At 41.3% G+C, this 23,115-nt stretch overlaps 1 protein-coding gene across 2 annotated transcripts in view; it reads right to left on the reverse strand.

Moving 5' to 3' along the window:
- Window positions 1-20,318, reverse strand: part of XK (X-linked Kx blood group antigen, Kell and VPS13A binding protein) — a 54,562-nt gene extending 34,244 nt beyond the window's left edge. Inside the window, exons 1-2 of one of the 2 annotated variants that reach the window (XM_055565361.1) lie at window positions 15,618-20,318; window positions 6,050-6,312 (exon numbers count right to left, since the gene is read on the reverse strand). In XM_055565361.1, the coding sequence (XP_055421336.1) occupies window positions 6,050-6,312; window positions 15,618-15,625 (271 nt within the window). In that variant the 5' untranslated portion in view covers window positions 15,626-20,318. Of the gene's footprint in view, window positions 1-6,049; window positions 6,313-14,752; window positions 15,516-15,617 lie in introns of those variants that run through there. The other variant, XM_055565360.1, reaches the window with a different exon arrangement.
- Between the last annotated feature and the right edge of the window lie 2,797 nt (window positions 20,319-23,115).

Genomic DNA, 23,115 nt, shown 5'->3' on the forward strand with positions numbered 1-23,115 from the left:
GGCAGCCATCTGTTAAGGGTGTGGCCTGTGCCAGGCTCTGTGTTAAGTCACAGTTTATAAGCACATGGTGACTTCATCTCTGGGAAAACCCCAAGATGGAGGAACTCTTGATTATCCCCGTTTTACAGGTGAAGAAGCTGCTGCTCACAGGAAACAGACGGATGTCCAAGATCACACAGCCAGAAAGTGGTGAACTGGGATTGTGAACCCAGGTCCACTGACCCCACTGTTGAAGCCAGCTGGGCAGCCTCTGACCAGTCCTGTATGAAAGGCCAGGAGCAGCAGAGGGGGGCCCTTCGGCATCTGATGAACAGGAGAAAATGTCAGCTAATAGGAGAGTAATTAGTTTCCTTCTTCACTTGATGTGACAACTTTTTTTTTTCAACCTAACACCGCACGTAGAGTGTTTATAAGAACTGTGTATACATCTGAGTCTATCACTTGGGACAGAATTTATATACTTGTACATCTTAAAACATGTATTCAGCCACTGATAACTTTGTTCCTCTCTCAAATAAATGGTGTTAGACAGGTTAGGTATTTCATGTGAGAGTGAGATTTTTAATTGTGTTTACAATGAGACACATTCATAAATAAGTTCAGTAATCTTTAGTAATCATATGAATTGCTTGAATTGCATGTTTTAGTCCAGATGATATGTTTATATAATATTACCATTTAATTTACCAGTTTCCACAAGAGCAGACAGAAGGGTATATTGCACAGAGAGTATCACAGCACTAATAAGCCCTGTTGCCAAGTCCATTTTTGGAATGAGGCAGGGTATAAATCAACAGTATATGTCAGGAACTTGGGAACTATGTCTGATGTCTGCCTTTGTCCCACCTTCCCATTCAATCAATCATCACCTTGTTCAACTTCTGCACCAGTAATATTGCTCCAATAACCCATTTCTACTATTACAGCCTAAGACATCATTGTTCTCAACTTGACGACGGTAGCAGCCCACTTCTGGGCCTCCTTGTTTCTCCCCTCACTCCCTTCCAATCCATTTTCCAGAGTAATCAGCTTCTAAAACAAAATCTGATCATGACACTGTGACGTTTAAAACTCACCAGTGACCTCCTAGTGCCTCTGGGATAAAGTTTGAAATCCTGGGATACCCTTTCCTTCTTTTACTTCACTTGATTCATCTACCAGATTTTACTTTATACTTAAGTTCCCCTGGGAAATTTTCCCTTATCTCCCAGACTTGGTTAGATTCCCCCAACAGACTTTTACTTTGCAGGATTTACCTGAAATAAAATGAATATATGACTATTTGTATCCTATTTGCTTATCCTGTTCCAGAAGGATACAGCCCCGTCCACCTTATTAACCACTTTATCCTTGGAGCCCAGTACAAGGTCAGGAACACAGAACATATTCAATACATATTCATTGACTTCAATGAGTGAATTCAGATAAATCTAATCCTACGTCCTGCCTCCTCTGGTACACTAGGAGTACAATTTTCATCCTTAAGAAGATGGAAGTAATCAGATCTACCTCACAGGGGTGCTGTGAATGTGAAACAAAATCATAACAATCACAGCGCCTGGCACAAAGCAAGGATCTGAGAAGCAGTCATCATTACTGCCAACATTACCGCCTTGACTGGAAGAGAGAAGGGCACTTGGAGATCCAGGCAGGCCAAGTGGCATGCTGCAGAGGCCTTCACAGAACACAGAAACCTTGGTGTACTCACCTGGGCCTCAGACCAACCTATCCTCCAAGGTCCAGAGACTTAATCAAGTCCCCTGAGAGCTGACTAGTCTCACTCAAAGGCTGAGGGTCATAGACAGTGTCCATTATTCACTGACTACGGGGGAAGAAACTCTCCAAACATATATGATACCATTTATATGAAGTATGCACAATAGACAAATTCATAGAGACAGAAAGTAGATTAGTGATTGCCAGGGTCTGGAGAGGGGAAATGAGGAGTGACTGCTACTAAGTATGGGATTTCTTTTCGATGTATCAAAAATATTCTAAAATTAGATAGTGATGATGATGACACAACATAGTGAATATCCTAAAATCCACTAAATTGTACATTTAAAATGGTGAACTTACTGTTGTATGAACTGCACTGCAATTAACAAAAACCTCTCCAGTGGACCATGTGGCTGGCTCTACCTCCCATCCAAGCTCTGCCAAGGCCAAATTCATCAGCATTTGCTAAGTGAGCATAGGATAAGAGAGAAAAGAAAGCTATACAGAGTTTGAATGTTGAATGGGATCAGGTTTGGATGGACTTCGTGTCCTCTCCTATCAAGAATGGATATTTTTATTGGTCTCAACATATGGTATGGCAGACAGTGTCCTCCTCCTATATTTTAAGAAAACATAATTTTGTTGTGGGTGGCAATGGGCCCAGCCCTAGGCAGGCTGTGACTTATCTAGTCCAGTGTTCCCAAACTTTGCTAAACATAAAAATTACCAGGAGCACTTGTTTAAAAAAACAAAAGAGAAAAAAGATCAAAAGACCTATCTGAGGCTACCATCCCATACCTAGCAAATCACAATTTCCGAGAATGAAGGCTGGTTTTCTGTAGATTTTTTAACAAACTCCCTGGCTCCCACCTCTGGTCACATCATCACCAGAGAAGTTGAAGGAATGCTGTTCAAAGCCACTGGTTGTAACTGTCCTATGCCCAGCTTCTCTACCATTTCTTGAACCAAAGTGATCACATGACCAATCCTGGTCAATGAGACCTAAATGAGGTTTATTAGGGAGGTTTCTGGGGAAGCTTTTACTTACTAATAATCGGGAAAGGAGTACATCAAGGCTGTATACTGTCACCCTGCTTATTTAACTTATATGCAAAGTACATCATGAGAAACACTGGGCTGGATGAAGCACAAGCTGGAATCACGACTGCCAGGAGAAATATCAATAACCTCAGATATGCAGATGACACCACCCTTATGGCAGAAAGTGAAGAAGAACTAAAGAGCCTTTAGATGAAAGTGAAAGAGGAGAGTGAAAAAGTTGGCTTTAAGCTCAACATTCAGAAAACTAAGATCATGGCATCTGGTCCCATCACTTCATGGCAAATAGATGGGGAAGTGATGGAAACAGTGGCTGACTTTACTTTTTGGGGCTCCAAAATCACTGCAGATGGTGATTGCAGCCATGAAATTAAAAGATGCTTGCTCCTTGGAAGAAAAGTTATGACCAACCTAGACAGCATACTAAAAAGCAGAGACATTACTTTGCCAACAAAGGTCTGTTCAGTCAAAGCTATGGTTTTTCCAGTAGTCATGAATGGATGTGAAAGTTGGACTATAAAGAAAGCTGAGTGCTGAAGAATTGATGCTTTTGAGCTGTGGTGGTGGTGATGAAGACTCTTGAGAGTCCCTTGGACTGCAAGGAGATCCAACCAGTCCATCCTAAAGGAAATCAGTCCTGAATATTCATTGGAAGGACTGATGCTGAAGCTGAAGCTCCAATACTTTGAACATGAACACCTGATGTGAAGAACTGACTCATTTGAAAAGACCCTGATGCTGGGAAAGATTGAAGGCAGGAAGAGAAGGGGACGACAGAGAATGAGACGGTTGGATGGCATCAACTCTATGGACATGAGTGTAAGTAAATTCCGGGAGTTGGTGATGGATAGGGAGGCCTGGCATGCTGCAGTCCATGGGGTTGCAAAGAGTCAGACACAACTGAGCGACTGAACTAAAGGAAGAAAGACATTCCCCCTTCTGCTTCATGCTTTTCTTCCTACCTTGAATGAAGCCATGATGGATTCTATGCAGTATCAACCCAAAAGAAAGGCCAATGGAATTGTAGGGACATCAACTTTATCAGTGTGAGCAGCTGATATAATGCCAGCAATGGCCTAACTCCAATTTCTTCTTAGATGAGCAAAATAATGGGTTGTCTAACCTTGTAGTCAGGTGTTTGTTTCTTGCACCAAATGCATTCCTAATCATATGATAGATACTGCCCATGTTGGCCTTCATGACACACCCCAGCCTGTGCTCTAATTATAACTACCTTTCCCCTTCCGGCTGAGGGATTACTTCCTCAGATATGCTAAGGCAGTGATTAGGGTTAGTCAAAACCTATATAAATGGCAGTTATCTGTATTTTTAAGAGGACCATGCCCACTTCCTTTCTCTATACGTATTTAATTTATCGTTTAATTCTCAGGGGACTCTCGAGGTGCATGTTACAGATATTCTTTGTGACACTGACATTTTATGAGATAGGTTTCATTTTCCCGAATAGAATTCCATCTGAAAAACTGTAATGTGGGTTGGCAAACTTTCTGTAAGGAGCCTGACAGTAAATACTTTATGTTCTGTGGACCACTTATTTTCTGTTGCAAATATGCAACTACTCAACTCTGCTCAAAGGAAAAAAAAAAGGCAGACATAGACAACAGGTAAATCAAAGTGCATGGCTGCATTCCAAAAAAATTTTATTTACAAAAACAAGCACCCCCTGATTACATCCATGGGCTGCTATTTGCCAACCTCTGAGCTAAAAGACAACTTCATTTTCAGTAACTTGAAAAAAAAAATTGAACTGACATGTAAAAATCAAATTGGCTATCACCATATCTGGTCTCTTGCTGTGTTCCTGCCACATGGAACAACAATGAACTGGGTAAAGGGTATATTGGCATGCAGAGGGCTCACCTTGGTCAATGCCCATTCTAGTTATAAGTCCCTAGAAAACAAGGGTGCTGCTGCATTTATTGAGCATCTACTGTCTACCTGGGGTTGTGGAAGGTGTTTTCACAGGTGTTAATCCACCAAGGTCCAAGATGTCAACTTAAAGTTCTGATATATCTTAAGAATCATAGTCATTCTTACGTAACCTGGATAAGGGAGACAGTTGTGATATACAAACAACCTGTGACTCAGCCATAAATTAAAGACATTTTACCATCCAGCCTAGATTAGAGGCAGAAAGAAGACTGAGGGAAGTTAAATTAATAAGGGTGATTTATTTTAAAATATTAAATTTCAGTGTTATCTTAAATATGTATTTTTAAACTTAAGGCTTTTAACTCACTTTTGCTTATCTGTATAGTAAAACTTACCAGAATATCTGGTTTTCATTTACTTACAATATTAATATTTGCAAAGGATTATTTCCTCTTTTCATATGAAGGTTTTTCACTTGTGTCCAATGCATGTGCAGTTTTTTTTTTTTTTTTTTAGTCTGGCTTAATCAAAACCTGCCCTCAATTTGATGATGTGAGACTAGTCCAAAGGTTAGAGAAGTGTGTTTATCTTAAAGATGAGATATCTATTAGAACTTCAAGAAGACAGGAAGAACTCCTGATGCCCTCATTCACCACAAAGAAGCTGTTACAACTGTCTCAGCTGCTTTACAACTACCCTGAGTGACAGAGGCACAATCTGAAGAGGCCCAGCCCCTGGCAGCCATCCTTTCGGCCTATGTACAGCAAATTGTATTTTCCACAATGATCACAGCCGTGAACCTCTAGACTGTGGCCATTCCCCAACAAAAGTCAGTTTCCTTTCTTTCCCTTTGGCTTGAACCTCGACAGGATTCCTGGCTGTATCAACAAATAAAATGGCAGCAAAAGTAATGTTGCATGACTTCAAAATCAGATCACAAAAGGGATACCCTTCCCCCTGGCCCCCTCTCCCTCTTAGGATACTCGCTCTTGAAAGCAGCCACCATGCTGTGAGGAGGCTCAAACTAGCCCACATGGAGAGACAAAGTGGGGAAGATCTGAGGCCCCAGCAACAGCCAGCACCGACCGTAAGAACTGTGAGTGGATGAGCCCTCAGTGGATTCCAACTCCCCATCTTTGAGCCACCTCAGTTAATGCACAGTGGAGCCGAGGTGAGCCCTTTTGAGAGCTGCCTAAACTTCAGATTCATAAGCAAAAGAAACACTATTATTTTAACTCACTACGTTTTGAGCTTAGTAACTGCAACACAGACTTCGGATGGAAGGCGCATAGAAATGAATTTCACCTGAAACAAAACAGACCTTATGTTTTGCTCTCCACACTTCCCAAATGCAAACAGAAATAAAAAATATACATACATCGTCCGATACTGACATCCTGCTGCAAGACACTTATATACAGCTGCAGGGTCAGCTGTGGGGCTGAGCCCAGGAAAGCCTGGATCACCGATGCCCGGCTGAATGCAGATCGGTGGGTGAATAGCTTGCCCTCTGCCTGGCCCACTTCCTTCTCAATTTCCTCTGAGTGGCCATTTTTTGGTATCTGCCGCTTCTTGGTGATGCTGACATAAGGTTCTTCAATGTGGTTTGACTGACAATAGATGCAGAAGACTTCAAAACACCTGGAAACAAACCAGCAAGTCATGATCATCAGAGGCAGACGGGATCCTGTCTTTTCTCAGTTACCCCACTTTCACTTAGCTTTCTCAAAGCCTTGGCTTGGTTACTCTGGACTGCAACTCGCCCTGCACCCCTGCCACTAAAATCATCCTCTCTAAGGACCAGTTGTAAGCACGCAGTCTTCTTGAGGCCCTCCAGCAGGCCAACTGGCCTGAGCATGAACCACATTGAGAGGTGACACCGAGGGCCACTGAGGCAAGGAAACCAAGCTGAGAATGGCATGGGAAGTGGTTCAGGCTCCAGAAAAAAAAAGTTCCATTTCCCTTCCTAACACTTATTAGCTGTGCAGCCTTGGATATGTCTTTTAACCCTTCCCTGAATTATAAAGCAGAGATAAGACCTACTTTGCCACCCTGTCATGGAAATAATGCAGTATATGGGGGTGTGTGTGTGCACGTGTGCATATATATATACAACACCCACCCCCACACACATATTTTAGATCCAATAGATGCTCCAAATTACTTCAGTTAAAACAGCAGCTGTGGTTGGGAGATCCCCCAGCACAGAGCAGCCTCCCACCTAGAATTCCCCTGGAAGACCACATTATCTATTTCTGCTCTCTTAAGCCTTTTCAGGACAGGACTAAAGTCAATCATACCTGGAAGCCTGCCAGCTCTGTCTTATCTATGGAGTTTCAAGCTTGCCTGAGGATGGAGCCTGAACCAGTCACCTTTCTAGACTGATAGAGTAGTTGGCTTTTAAAACTGGATTTTCCTCTATAGGTAATGATATGAATAGCGAAGAGAGAAAGAGTACTGATATGTACAATTTACACACACACACACACACACACACACACAGACACACACACACTTATAAATGGATTGAGGGATTGATAGAGGGATGGATAGACGTGTGAAATAAAACGTTAACTGTAGAATCTAGGTGGCAAGTACTTGGGTGTTCTTTGTACAATTCTTTCAAGTTGTCTTCTGTATGTTCAAAAATTTTCATAACAAAATATTGAGGAAAATGTTTTTTTCTTAGTACTAAAAAATGTTCATGGCTTTAGGTTTCAAAATTGTTAAAGGACATTTTTCCCCAAATGTGCATTTTTATAACAACCTTATAATGCTGCCAGAAGATTTTATGGCTTCATTTATTTTATTGAGTGTTGTTAACTTTGTACTCTCACCTGGAGGCAACCAAGGAAATGAGAATACATGTATAATTCGAAATACTAAAATAAAACCTGAAGTAAGAAAGGAAATGCAGGAACTTCTTTCATTAGTGAGTACAAAGTGGATATATTTTGTGATTATCTTTGTTCATTTGTTCCTGGGAGAAAAAGAGGTACACAGTAGTGTATTTGTGCAAGGGGGTGGGGAGGGAGAGGCAATTGTCTGCTACATTTTGTCCATTGGAGTCATAGATACTTTAATATATTAGTTGTGTTTGACACTTTGCAACCCATGGACTCTTTAGTCCATGGAATTCTCCAGGCCAGAATACTGGAGTGGGTAGCCTTTCCCTTCTCCAGGGGCTCTTCCCAACCCAGGGATCAAACCCAGGCCTCCCATACTGCAGGCTGATTCTTTACCAGCTGAGCCACAAGGGAAGCCCAAGAATACTGGAGTGGTAGCCTATCCATTCTCCAGCGGATCTTCCCGACCCAGGAATCAAACTGGGGTCTCCTGCATTGCAGGCAGATTCTTACCAACTGAGCTATCAGGGAAGCCCTAATATATTACATGAAAACATGTAAAACAATGTGGATCAACTTGTTTAGCTGAAAACAATGAAGTTCAAGGTTTTGAGCTAAGTCTAGCTGATCCAACTGAATCTGCTCTGAGGAAAAACTCAGATCTATGACTGAGGGCTGTATGAGGCCTTGTAACTTGACACAGGTGGACCACTGATCACAAGCACTAGAAGACAGAATAAACTGACCATTGTCTTTATTCTCAAATATGTAACGAATGTGGATGCACTTTGCTAAGTGCTGTGGGGAATGCAAAGATAGTTGCACACCACTGTCTCATTCAGAGATGTACATACTCTAAACAAGAAAACAGGACCTAATTAATATAAGTAATATTTATATAGCACTTTCAGCTTGTAAGATATTTCTCATAGATTAACTCACTTAAAAGAAAGGAAAGGAAAGGAAAGTGAAGTCGATCAGTCGTGTCCAACTCTTTGCGACCCCATGGACTGTAGCCTACCAGGCTCCTCCCTCCATGGGATTCTCCAAGCACGAGTACTGGAGTGGGTTGCCATTTCCTTCTCCAGGGGATCTTCCCGACCCAGGGATCAAACCCGGGTCTCCTGCATTCCAGGCAGACGCTTTAACCTCTGAGCCACCACAGGGAAGCCCTTAGAAAGAAAGGTTACTGTAAAAATTTGAATACCATTATTTTTAATGGCAAAGTTCTGGGAAAACTCTGCTGCTAAGTCGCTTCAGTCGTGTTCGACTCTGTGCGACCCCATAGACGGCAGCCCACCAGGCTCTCCCGTCCCTGGGGTTCTCCAGGCAAGAACACTGGAGTGGGTTGCCATTTCCTTCTCCAATGCATGAAAGTGAAAAGTGAAAGTGAAGTGGCTCAGTCGTATCCGACTCTTAGCGACCCCATGGACTGCAGCCCATCTGGCTCCTCCGTCCATGGGATTTTCCAGGCAAGAGTACTGGAGTGGGGTGCCACTGCCTTCTCTGGGGAAAACTCTAAAGGTCCCTAAACAAAACAATGATTAAATAAATCCTAATATGTATATTCAATGAAATATTATCCAGTCCTTAAAATTGACATTATACACACACATATACTGACATACAAAAAAATTTTATCATGTTTGGTAAGCAAAAGGAGTAATGTATTACAATGGAAAATACATAGATAATTCCATTTTTAATAAAAAGAAAATTACATATACATATGGATACACACAGATATACACATAAACAGTGGAGTGCTTCAGCTGGCTCATACTGACTCATGAGACAGTTAAATGGTTAGGAATTTTGTGAGGCAGTTCTTAAACAACTCAGTAGCTTGAAATAGGCCACGATGGAAATCTTTAAATCACAGAAATCAGTGAAGATTGCAAATCAGGGTCTTCCTTCCTACACCCCCTCCCTCCCCCTAGATGTTTCATGGTTTACCAGCTTAATGACTGTAAAAATATTAGTGAGGATATATAACAAAATATTAAGAATTGTTCCCTTTAGTTAGTCAAATTAGAGCTTTTAAATTTTTTTAGTTGTGCTTATCTGTTTTCTGCCCTTCTGTCATTCCAACAACAAATATGTTTTACCTGAATAGTAAAATCAAGCTCAGAATTTTTAATGACAAAACAAGCAAATGAAACAGCAGCACATATTAAGAGCTGAATGAATAAAATGAAGGTCCAGAGGAAAAAGCAAGTCTCTGGATGCTGAGGAGAAGGCTGTGTTTAATGGAAAGTATTTGCAGAATTATAGACAAATGACACTTCTTTGTCTACAGTGGAAATGAAGGAAGGTCCCCCAATGAAGTAATCACAGAGGTGGCCCTGAAACCCAGGTGTGTGTGTTAGTCGCTCAGTCACGTCCAACTCTTTGCGATCCCATGGACTGTAGGTCACCAGGCTCCTCTGTCCATGGAATTCTCCAGGCAAGAATACTGGAATGGGTTGCCATTTCCTTCTCCAGGAAACCCAGGTGTGCTGCTGCTGCTGCTAAGTCACTTCAGTTGTGTCAGACTCTGTGCGACCCCATGGACGGCAGCCCATCAGGCTCCCACGTCCCTGGGATTCTCCAGGCAAGAACACTGGAGTGGGTTGCCATTTCCTTCTCCAATGCATGAAAGTGAAAAGTGAAAGGGAAGTCGCTCAGTCGTGTCCAACTCCTAGCGACCCCATAGACTGCAGCCCACCAGGACCCTCCATCCATGGGATTTTCCAGGCAAGAGTACTGGAGTGGGTTGCCATTGCCTTCTCCGAGGAAACCCAGGTGTACCCTCCTGTAATTCACTGTTTTTCTCAACTAATAAAAATCTTAGCACAGAAGTTTACATGTAGTAAGTATTTAATGAATTTGTGAAAGGCCCTAAGACTTCCACTATTTGTTTCCAAATGTTTTGTTGTTGTTGCTGTTGTTTTTACTTGAGAAGTTGCCTAAATGTAGCCATAAATTAAGTATTTTCATCACAATCATTCAAGATAGTTTTTCAGTTTGACCAAGGGTTGGCAAACATTTTGTGTATTTACAAAGAATAAATATTTTAGGCTTTGCAGGTCATGGTCTCTATTGCAACTACTCAACTCTGCCACTGTAATACAAAAGCAGCCACAGACAACACAGAAGTGAATGGGCATGTCTGTGTTCCAATAAAACTTTACAAAAACAGGCAGTAAGGGGATTTCATTGTGAGGCATGGTTTGCTGATCCCTAATGTAGGTAATCAGCAGGTTGATCCTTTTTTATTTTCATTTTATCCCATTTTCAAACATCATAGTGGAAGCAGTTTATTAATTAGCTGAAACCATGCATGTTGGTGTCAGCATAAATAATCTGTGGTACCAGAGACCCTCTGAGGTAGTTACTAAAAACACATTTTCAAAAGAAATACTGATTATGATTTCCTCTATGCCATGTTATCTTCCTATGACATACATGCTCTGTGAAGCTACCCAAGAACCAAACTGGTTAAATGGAAAGCTCCCTGTGACCTCTGAAAAGCCACTTACATAATCTCACTGAGCCTCAATTCTCAACTGTAAAAAAAAGATAATGACAGTTAGCTCACAAGGTTTTACAGTGGATGGAATTATATACTGTACGTGAAAGCACTTTGCAAGCAACAACAAAAAAGCTATTGATATTTAGGCTATTGTTATTTTTAAAGTCTTCTCAAAGTTTACAGAAGAGAGAAATATTTTGCAATGTTTTTCATTGCAATGAATCATTTTGTAATGTTCTGTCAAAAATACTAGACTCACAGATCCAGAGAACACATTAGTGGTTACCAATAGGGAGCAGGAAGGGAGAAAGGCGATTAAGGGGTACAAACTCAGGTATAAAATAAGCTACAAGAATATACTGTACAACATGGGGAATATAGCCAATATTTTATAATAACTATAAATGCGGCATTACGTTTAAAATTGTGAATCACCATATTGTACAACTGTAACATATAACACTGTACATCAACTATACTTGAATAAAAAAATTACTAGAATGTCTTAGCTTTTATTTTATAAAGCTAGATTTTTGGGTACCATTTTTCCTTCATTATGCCAATAAATAAGAATGGGGGCAAATTCCTTGAACCTGTAAGTCATTCATATTTATTCCTTCTCCCAATTAATTTATAAAATGAACATAATTGTAAAAGAATGAGAAATAAATTTTGTTTGTTGTTAAGAGGTGCTTTCCCCCCACTCTGGTTATCCAGAATGTCTATTATCATTCACAATAAGATTGTCCTTATAATAGAAAAAAAAGAAATTCAAGACATTATTTAATGTTCCTATCATCCCAACCTAGACTTCATGAGGAAACAATTCTTCAAACTGCAATTACAGTTTTAAATATGAGGCTGATATAAATGAAACATGGTGCTCTCCCAAAGCCTCCCTACATGAAAGGAGGAGCAAGGCCTAGTCTGTAGTGTTTAGTCCACCATCATTACAATGTAATGAAATGCAACTGAACTGAGTGAATCCAAAACCAATATCTCACCTAAAAAGAACAGGAGTTTGGTTAGTTAGTACCCATCCCGAATTAAAGAGAGCGAAATTTTCCCCAAACAGTTTTAAAATATTACTAAGTCCAATCGATAAGAAGGGCAGAGAGACTCTCCTTTGGAGGAAATAATTTTGATATTTATGTAAAGCTGACGTCTTAGAGTTAGAATAAAATCAAACAGCAGGAATAACTTTCAATAAGATATTAAGGCATGCTAACACACAACATCAAATTGCTTTTCTTTTCATCTGGAAGATAAGAGGCTTGGAACCACATTTTGTGTATCTCAGCATGGTTCCAGCATCTTCTTGAAAGAAATCAGCTGCATTAGAATGAAAGTGCCCTTGTTGAAGGAAGTAGGTTGTTTGTTTCTTTTTTTTTAATGGTTATTCTGTTTTTTCCCCCAAAGCACAATGACCTATTCAGAATTTTCTGGAAATAGGTCTCTTTGGAGAAGGAAATGGCACCCCACTCCAGTGTTCTTGCCTGGAGAATCCCAGGGACGGGAGAGCCTGGTGGGCTCCCGTCTATGGGGTCACACAGAGTCAGACACGACTGAAGTGACTTAGCAGCGGTAGCAGCAGCATAGTGTTGAAACTTTATATATATATCAGTTGAGAAGTTATCGCTCCAAAGTACCAAACTTTTTCTTTTTTTAAATAAAGTTAAAATATTTTTACGGTAAAAACTGAAAAATGTAGAGAAGTATAATATAATAAAGGAGTAAATTATGTACTTTTCTATATTTTTCAGAAAAAAATGAAAACTGCCCCATAAGTCCATCATCCTGAAACTACCACTCTTAACAAATTGGTATATTTCTCTGAGCTTAGGTCTATGAATACCATCCTGTTTTTATACATAGTATTATGTCATTAGTTTTGTCTTGGGTCATTCAGTATTTAGAAACATTTTAAATGTTAGTACTGATAAGGTATTCTCATTTACCAAGATGGCAACTTAGGTTGTGTTTTTTCAATTTTGCCAAGATGACCAAACTTTCTTAAGATGGAACTACAGATAAAACACATTCCACACTCCTCAGACTTCTTTCACATAATTAAGCCAATTCCACTTGTAAGAAGCCTTGTGAATGTAGTGTGGAGTCTCATTTTTCTCATCTATAAAATGGGAACAATTATACCTACTTTATGGTGAGGAGTCAATGAACTGAGAGAAACTGCTACCTACCAAACTTTTGGCACAAGAAGCATTTAAGAACTGTCAGTTTCCCTTTCTCTGTCACTTTACTCAAATAGCATAGGCAATGAACTTTCTTTTCACAAGATGGAGCTAAGAAATGAGTGCCTTGTCCAAGTAGAGCGCATTGATCCCACTGAGTGGGCACACAATCAGGTTGCTGCGGCCTACTTGGCCACGGAGGACTCGCTCCTCATTCTCTGGCCCCAGGCTGCAGGGCTTTTAAAATTCCCCTCACTTTCTTTCTCTCTCTCTGTTCCCCTCCCCCCCAACTGTTCCCTTGCTCTCATGAGGTTGGTAGCAACTTCTTACTCCTGCCAGTGCACCTGTTTCTCTTCCTCTGTAGGACTGTGGCTTTCGAGGTTGGGAAACTTGTTCACCTGGTCTGTTTTGACACTGTGTAAACTACAAGTTAGTATTCTGAGTGTCAGCTGGGATGACTGTCTCTGATATGAAACACGAAGTTTTATAATAGGGCCCTATAAAATCTATTTCACTACTCGACTGTGTGTGTATATAGGGCTCTGTAAAATCTATTTTGCTACTCGAATGTGTGTGTTGGTGGGGGAGATATTTTGCTGTGTGTGTGTGTTTGTGATGTGTTGGCTGGGGAGATATTTCCTGGTAGGAAAGATTCCCAGCTGGCTGAATTTTCTGGCAGCTGAGTGCCTGGCTTTTCTACCTCTTCCCCTTTCTCTCCCACCTATATCTACAGTTCATTATTATAAATTTGTTTATAATCCAGATAGAAACCCTTTATTTCGCTTTTCCTACAGAGATGAGAGGTATCAAAACAACACATTTTAAACTCTCTTCATGGTCCTCAGATAAACCAAACTCTACTTCATTACCAGAAAATTTTTTACTTGTTTTGTGTTTCTACAATTTCCAGTCACTAATAATTTTTTTTCTCTTTACACAATAAGAGTTGGGGTCTCCGTGACACTTGTGCTCCAGCTTCATCGGCTAAGTTTACAAGTCAGGCAGGGCCCTGAAGATATTTCTACCCCGCTTCCCCCCTACCGCCCTCTCCCCTCCATGTTTCCACATCGGACAGAAAAGACGGACGCGTGGATTTTTAGGGTCGTGTATAAGAATTACATAAGTTAGTATTTGTAACTGAGCTCAGAACAGTGCCTAGTACAGGCCACTCCACGTGTTTGTTCAATTTCAATTCAATTCAATTAACTGTGCCCACTTCGATTCTAACGGCCATTTAGAACCCTCTTCCTAAGGCCCCGTCGCGACACGAGCTCATCCTGCCAGAGCCCACCAGGTCGCGGTGAGGATTGAGGGGCCCGAATTGGCCCTTTCCGTTGGTCAAATTCAGTCGACTGTCCGCAGTTTCCAACGCTAGCCCCTAACAGGAAGGCGGTACGCCCCGGCTCCATTCCCACCCTCCCAGGTTCCTGTCGCATTCCTGTGACAGGGACGGTGGTGGAGCGGAGGAGCCGGGCGGGCCGGCCTGGGCCCCCGTCCCCGACCCCCGCCGCCGGGGGTCCCGCACGCACCTGAAGAGGGGCCCAAGCTGCAGCAGGTGCAGCAGCAGCACGAGCGGCCGGTCGCGGGTGAAGTCGCGGTGCACGAAGAGCAGCGTGAGCTGCACCAGAGCGCAGGGCAGCAGCGAGAAAAGCAGCGTCAGCGCCTGCCACATGCCGTCCCCGCCCGAGCGGTAGGTGCTGCTCAGGTACAGCGCCGCCGACGTCTCGGCCACGAACAGGAACACGGACGCCAGCACCGAGCCCGGGAATTTCATCTCCGCGCGTCAGCGGCGCGCACCGGCGGCGGACGCGGTGGCGGTGGCGGTAGCGGTGGCGGTGGCGGCGGCGGCTGCCCCGGGGGCTCCCGGCATGCCCGGCCCTAACTGCTCCCGCGCTCTGCGCTGCCCGCCGAGGGCGCGGGGCCCGGGCGCTGGAGCTGGGCCTGGGGGCGAGCGACCCGGCGGGGCTGGGGCGGGGCGCGCGGCCGGGGCGGGACACGCCCACGCGCACCGAGCGCCGCCCGCGCGCCTCAGCGCCCGTCGCGTCTCTGCGGCGACGAGCCGCGGGCGGGCCGCGAACCCGCGCCCGGCGACCGCCCGCGCCGAACCGCACAGGAGGCGGCGGGCCCCGCCGGCCCCGCGCGCAGCTGCTGGGTCCTAAAGCCCTTTGGTCGACGCTTCTGTGGGAAACCTTCACATCCCTTCAAAAACCTGCAGCCCCGCGGGACCCGGAATTGGGATCAGGATGCCTTTCCAGCCCGGGCTCTGTTTTCTGGACCTAAATAACGCCGAATACCTCAAAGGATCAGCGTTTCCGGTCACTTAAAAAAAAAAACAAGCAGAGCCCGCAGATGCTTTTCCAAGTGCAAGTATATCGTCACGCACCCGGAATGTACCTTTTCATCCGACCAAGTCTGAAGCATTGCTTCCAAGGTGAAAGAGCATCATGGTAATCACGAAGAGCTAACACTTTCCTTCTCAGAAAATCTGCTTTCAAAAATATTGATATATTCCTCCATAAATGACTAATTCAGCCTGCCGAAGACCAAGACCTAATAAGGAAACGAGTTTCTAGGCCACACCATACCTCCCTCTGCTTGCTGCTTTGTGCCAGCCCTAAGACTAACACAATGCCCTTTCACTCATTGGATCGGTGACAGCCTTCTGGACATCAGGATGGGCTCAGCCACCCCTCCCTTTGTCACTCAGAGCTTGAGCCTTCATTAAATCTCTACAATTCGAGTTCTAACCTGTTCCATAAGAGATTGGACTTGAATAATTGTGAGATCCCTTTCCCCACTGAAGTTAGGTGATTTCATCCATCTTCAGGCATCTCTGGCATTTTTCTATTTAAGAATATGATGGCAACACAAATAGAATGTGAAGATTCAAGAGGAATGAAGACAAAAAATGTAGAGAACATGAAGGACTGTTTTTCTTCATTCTTCTGTGGCATGGGAAAATCTATTTATAAGGGTTAAGGGGAGGTATTCAGCCCATAGCTGAGAAGTGCCAGGCCCATTCTCTAAAAGGATTACTAATATCTATTTATAGCACCCAGCAGGTCATCATGTTCTGGATCAAGATACACACACTGTCACAAGTACAGAATAGGCAGCCACACTCCATAAAGTATTCATTTGATATTTTATTTGACACCATCTTAACTTTTAAAGGAAAAATTAACTTGTAGCTTAAAATTATGTTAGAGCACACTCAATATTTAGCATTAGATTTTATTTTTAAGGCAAAGGATTATCACAGGTTTTATATTAACTAGACTGTACATAAACAGGCAGGGGGTTATAAGCCAATAAATAACATTGCTTTAAACACTGTAGAGTCCAGTTTATGGCATATTATTTTCTAACAGTACAAAACTAATACAGAAAATACATTTGGAAAGATCACAGTGTTCAGAACATTGTATAACAGCAGTTTTAAAGACAGTAAGGTGCATCTCTAAGCTTCTGACTCAACCCTGCTTCCAGAGAATTCATTATACCATGCACTGGCTGTAAGCAAATCCCCCACGCGAAGGGGAGGCGACATCAACTGACCTGTAGCACTTCCCCCGCCAGGAACAACCAAGAACAAAAGCTAAAATCCGATGAGCATTGATTGGCAAGTTGATCCTGTTCAGCCAGGCACCAGCTAACTTGCCCCAGTGACCATGTCTTTGTGTATTAAGTGTTTGCCATTTTGTCCTTGAGAATAATGTATGCATTCGAGCTTGTGATTGCTAGTTTCTCTGTCAAATACCTAAATGGATTGTGACTAAAGATCAATCGAATGTCATGTATTGCATTATACTTTCTTGCTCTGACTGAAATACCCATTATTTTCTTGAAATATTAAGTACACAATAACAGACTTCTAGAAAGTGGTTTTTTTGGCATAATAATATGTAATATACCAGAATACTTGAGAACTTGGTTTTATTATAAAATACAGTACTACAACATTTTGTGATATAGCAAAATATCTGACACAATGTTCTGCTCTAAATTTAGATGTAACTGCTACAAATATGTCTTTGAAAGCGCCTCAAAGTACCCCTAAAGGAATATAATAATTAGCAATGGGTTGTAGAACCTTTTTTGGCAAAAAGAAAAAAAAAGGCATTTTTAAATAAGTCTCTCATTTTGTGTGCAAGGCTTTCTAAATTTTAGTTATATACAACATATAACTGGTTTTGGATTTAATGCTATTGGAAATTAGGCTTTTAAAGTCATAATAACTAATCTGTGTTATTTGGTGTATTTTAAAATAAATTTATGTTTTTAACTCTGCATGTGTGCTGAGGCAAATGCATTATAAAAAGAGTACAATTTTATTAATACTACTAATTTATTGAGCAGTTCTTCAAAATTCAGTAATACCTTAAGTCATGCATGCATGCGAAATCGCTTCAGTTATGTCTGACTCTTTGCAACCCCATGGACTGTAGCCCACCAGGCTCCTCTTTCCATGGGATTCTCCAGGCAAAAATACTGGAGTGGGTTGCCATGCTCCCCTCTAGGGGATCTTCCCTACCCAGGGATTGAACCCAAGTCTCTTGAATTATAGTATGTATTCATTCCTAAATATAGTTAGGAATAAGCAGTTCTATTCTATTGACAGATTATTCTTTTGTATCCCCCCAAATAATTAAGGAATTACACTGGTTTACTAGTGAATGTGAAATGTAGCATTTACAGAGGTGAGCTTTTTTCTCCAACGATACAATCATATTTCTCTAAGTATCATGAATTGTGTAAAATCTTTTTGGTGAAGTAAATTCTATTCACTTGGGAAATGCACATTCCAAAACTAGCACGTGGTGTTTGACTATTCTCTAGTATATGGCTTTGCAACCAAGTGACTTCCTCTAATAATTGGATTCTACTACAAAATCCATTTGAAAAATGTTAATTTAGCGCCATTAAATCCATGAGACTAATTCAGACTTCCTTTCCAAGTAGAGCTCCCACACATGTTCAAAATTGGGAAGGCTGTTACCCTTTTAGAGAATGGACTGCTCTTCCGAATCAGATTCTAAAACCAAACTTTTGCACTTAGAATGTCCCCCTCCTACATCTGGAAAGTCTATATAAAACCTCATGGTATATAATCTTCATTTTCAAGAGCAAAGGGATTCTACTGCTACTAGAGTCTTCAGAAGACATCTCTAATATTGAAATACTAAAGTCCTAAAAAAAAAAAAGAAGCAAAACGGATCATTTAACCTTATTTAAATACATCCATATAGAAGGGTTACTACAGTCAACTTGGACCAAATTAAGCAGCAGAAGTTATTTAATTGGTAATTGCCACTTAAGCACAGATCGTAAAACAAAACTTATAGGGGCAGCATCAGACTTCCCACTCAAACAAAGGCAAAAAGATCACTTGCTGAAGGTTGACAGTTGTCAAGTATAGTGTATATCTTCTTCAAACTGATCGCTAAGTCACAACTACTTCACGCACTTTACGATAACAGCACACACTAAAGCAAGTAAATGAACACCACACACAAAATATTTTTAAAGAAAGTATTAGCAGAAAGAGTATTACTCTACTTATGAAACTGTATTCTATGTTTACACATATACACATTCTGATGTTTCTCCCCTCATCTTGGTAGAGCTCATCATTTCTGAAAAAATGAGAGGAAGGTATGTATTGGGGTACTTTCTGAAGATCTGTGTCCACGTGCAAGACATTACAGCCATCTGCTGGTTTCAAATTAGGAGGTGGTTCTAGAACAAGAAGACATATCTTAGCTCTTGGGTGATTCTGAATACAAAGAATAAGTAGAGATAGGCTCCAAAGAGAATGGAGAAGGAAGGGAAGACACAAAGTTTTTCTCATTCAGAGACCTTGTGGCAATTTCCAGAATTCTTTTTCCCAGAAGTGTACTAAAGAATGACCTTACATCTTTGTGAGGGTAAGATAATTAGTAGGGATTAATACTCAAGGACATTGTTCTGGTATCTTTAATGTGATGTGGGGAGGGGGAGGGGTGTTAAAACACCTCCACAGAAAAATAAATATTATAAGCATACCATAAATGTATGATGCCAGACTAACCATGTTTTTATAGTGGTAGCTGGGTAACCACCACCATCCAGAGGTGGAACCTTATAAACACAGAACTCAACAGCTGCACACCGGTTTCTTTATCCAGAAGAGTTTTTTCAGACATGTTAGCATACCATGGTAATCTCCAAAAAGGGGATAAAAGAATAGAACTTCCCTAACTTATTTCATCACCGAATCTATTTTTTTACAGGGCAGGTCTTGGTCCTAGTGTCTTGCACACAGGGAAACCCTGCAGTACTCAAGTAACATGTAGTGTTTGGTTTCCATTTTCTCTTATAACAACAAAAACACACAAGCGGTCTAGGAGGACCTTCTCAATCCTGAGGGACAGCAGTGGGATGCTAACCCTACTGTCCAGTGCAACAGCCAACCCACATGTGGCTCTTGAGCACTTGAAATGTGGCCAGTCTGATTTGAGGTGTACAGTAAGTGTCCAACACACACTAGGTTTTTAAAAGTTAATACCCCCAAATGTTAAGTATCTCATTAATAACTATATTGATTACATGTTGAAATGATAATATTTTGGGTAGGCTGAGTTGAATCAACTACACCATTAAAATTAATTTCACCCTTTCTTTTGCATTTTTAATGGAGCTACTAGAAAATTTTAAAACTACATATGTGGCTCACACTAGCGGCTCTGTTTGTGAAACTCACATGTGTTCTCATCTACGAGATGGCTACTAACGCCTTTAACCCGGCAGCAGATGTTGTATGAAAGTGATGCTTAAGATAGACACTCAAATATAACTAGGGCCCTCGTTAATTATGTGCTAATTGATTAGAGAGCAGTTAACACACAATGAAGAGCCACTCATTAATCAGTTTATGCTTACATATATCTGTTCACTCAGATACATCTAAGAGCTAAATGTTGGGTTTTATTTCATATGTGATTTTCATTCTAAGTCAGTCTCTCGCTCTCTTACATACACACACACAACACAGACAGACACACACACTAACTATTTTCTACACAGACTAAGAAAAGCCAAACAGGAAACAAACAGGAAGTCCTTGAAAACTGTGTTTTTAAAGAGTGTGACAGTCAAGCCTCGTGTATCTTTTCTCCCTTTCTCTCTCTCCTTCCTGAATATTCTACATGGAGAAGAAAGGCAAGAAAAGAAAGGGCCATCTGCTTTTTAAACCGTGCTATTCACCACCACCACCCCTCCCCACAAAGAATAAAAACATGGATGATTTAGTTTTCATTTTAAAGGATTTTTTTTTCAAATTCAGTTCAGAGGGGTAATAGGTACACACAAAGGCCAAAGAAGGTGCAGAAAGTTCTGCAGATAAGGGACTTGGGCATTTGTGGAGAAGTCCATGTGCAAATGACAAGGTTCAGGACTTTAAAGAAAATAAAAACAAGTATATCTTCCACCCCAAAGGCATCATCCATCAGGTTTCAGTTCACTAACACTTGTAATTAAAGAAACAAGGAGAGAGAGGGCACCCCTAGTATGAGATTTATGATCATGTGGGAGGCCCAGATGTTTAATGTAGCATGAACTTTGTTGTTGTTTTTTCCCAGAGCAGTACAAATAAAATGACCAGGTTTCTTTATGGAGAAGAGGCAGGATAAACGCAGTCACCCTTCTCCTCCCATGAACAGCTGTACCTGGGGTGGGCTATCTCAGACTGCAGAATGGGCCCAACTCCTGCTGCTGACCTTGAGGTCAGCCCTTCCATCCAGAGGGGACTCCAGCCTTCCTGGGCCTGGAGCTCTTAGCTACCAACTGACATGGATGGAAGAGATAAGGAAAAAGCTGCCCTCTCAGGCGAAAGGAGGTCACATGATTAAGCAGACACAGAAAAAAAAAAAAAAAAAAAAAAAGAACCAACACATCAGAATGTACTATTTAAAGAGAAGGAGGACAAGAAGTTGCTGGATCGGGGTGGTATGGGATTAGAGGTCCCAGGAAGCAATAAAACCCATGAGTAAGATGACTGGTTTTTAGCAGCACTAAACGTGCCTCCACAACTCACACTGAGATGCTAAGCTTTCTCCCACCCAATCTTTGCCTGCCTTCTAGGGTATTTTGTTCACCACTGTATCCCCATGTTCAAGTCTAGAATATGGAATAAATACACATGGGAAGTGAAACCCTGAATCCAAATTCTTATTCTGCCCCTTTCTAACTGTGAGACTTTGAATCAGTTATGTAAATCACCTCGAAGGGTTGCTGGATGATGAAAAAAAGCACTCATTACTAAAGCCCTGTATATTGCATGCTTATTATTGTTAGCCTATAGGGGTCAAATGAAATGAATTTACATTCAAATGGTGAAAAGCAGGTACCACTATCACTCCAAAAGGAGACTACTGTGTAGAAGGCATTTTGTCTTAAGACTTTCTGAGAGGTCCTTGACCATTCAATTCTTGAAAGAACATCTAGAACCCAACTTTGGAGGTCACCTGCAAGCTGCTATTTATGTGGTACTGCCCCAATCTGAGTATCTTCAAAGATGAACAACTGAGGGCAATTTTATATACTTACATGTGAGGATGGGAAAAGGAAACAATGAGCTGAAAAGGTATGTGCTTTTCAAAACCACTTTGTCTTAGCTTGCTCTGATGAACACACACATAACAAAGTCATAAAATATACAAAGACAGTTCTTACCATTCTTCAGTCCCAGATTCTTTGAGAATCTTGTAAATGCTAGAGATCTTCTTTCCAGAAAAAAGTATGTGCATGTGCACACACACACACATTTTTAGGCAACAGAATATTCCCCAACTCCTCCCAAAGTTCATCTATAAATCAAGAAGTTGGAAGTACTGAACAAAGTAAGTGCTTAAATTTACATGGGGACAGATGTATTGTCGTTGTTCAGTCACTCAATCATGTCTGACTCTTTGCGACCCTATAGACTGGAGCCCGCCAGGCTCCTCTGTCCATGGAATTTCCCAGGCAAGAATACCGGAGTGGGTTGCCATTTCCTTCTCCGGATGTATATATACATCTATTCCCCTGTAAACCAAAGTGCCTATTGATACGTATATATTCTATATTTATCACATATATCCAAATACTTAATGACTATTTAAATAACTGTGAAATCTTAAAATGCATTCAATTTCCTCCTCATTCTGATATATGAAATTGCCAGTGACCAAATTCTAGGAAACGGATAGACTCGTGTTCTGAGTATTGAAGTGACAGATGTTCCCACAGTGTTCTGGAAACCACTACTTATTTGAAATAGTTTTACAGCTTCTATGTGTTTACAGCAGGGCTGAATTTAATATGACAGCTTGGCTCAATGGATATTGTAGACAAATTCTAGTGGAGCCTGTGTCTTGGAGGATATGATGATCAGCTGGGGAATTCACGCATATCTTAATCTAATAGTATAAAATTGAGCAATGCTCTTTTCATAATCACTGGTCCCTTTCTAGGCCAGTGTGTGTCCCAGGGCACACAGTATTCCACCCAAGGCAGAAATGACCCACCTCCTTGGTGTTTACCCTCATCTTTGAGATGAGAGATTTTTGCCACAAGTGTATTTTACAGTTCCGCTAATAGCTTCATTGAGATTACATAGGCATTTAAAAAATTACTAACAATAGACAGAACATAGCTTATGCTTCAAATTGAGAAAAACACTTGACAGCAACACCTGCTATGGTATTTGCTAGCCTGTGAATTTTGTTATTCTAATTGAGCTTTTGGAAAGAAGAAGGAACCAGGAAAAGATATGCTCTAAGACCTAAGGGAACTTGGAATTTGGGGGTTGAAGCTAAGTTATGGTATGATTTCTTTAAAGTGCCCAGGGTAATGATAAAAATAGATTCATAGG

This window comes from Bubalus kerabau, chromosome X (genome assembly GCF_029407905.1).
Source record: "Bubalus kerabau isolate K-KA32 ecotype Philippines breed swamp buffalo chromosome X, PCC_UOA_SB_1v2, whole genome shotgun sequence".
NCBI lineage: Eukaryota > Metazoa > Chordata > Mammalia > Artiodactyla > Bovidae > Bubalus > Bubalus kerabau.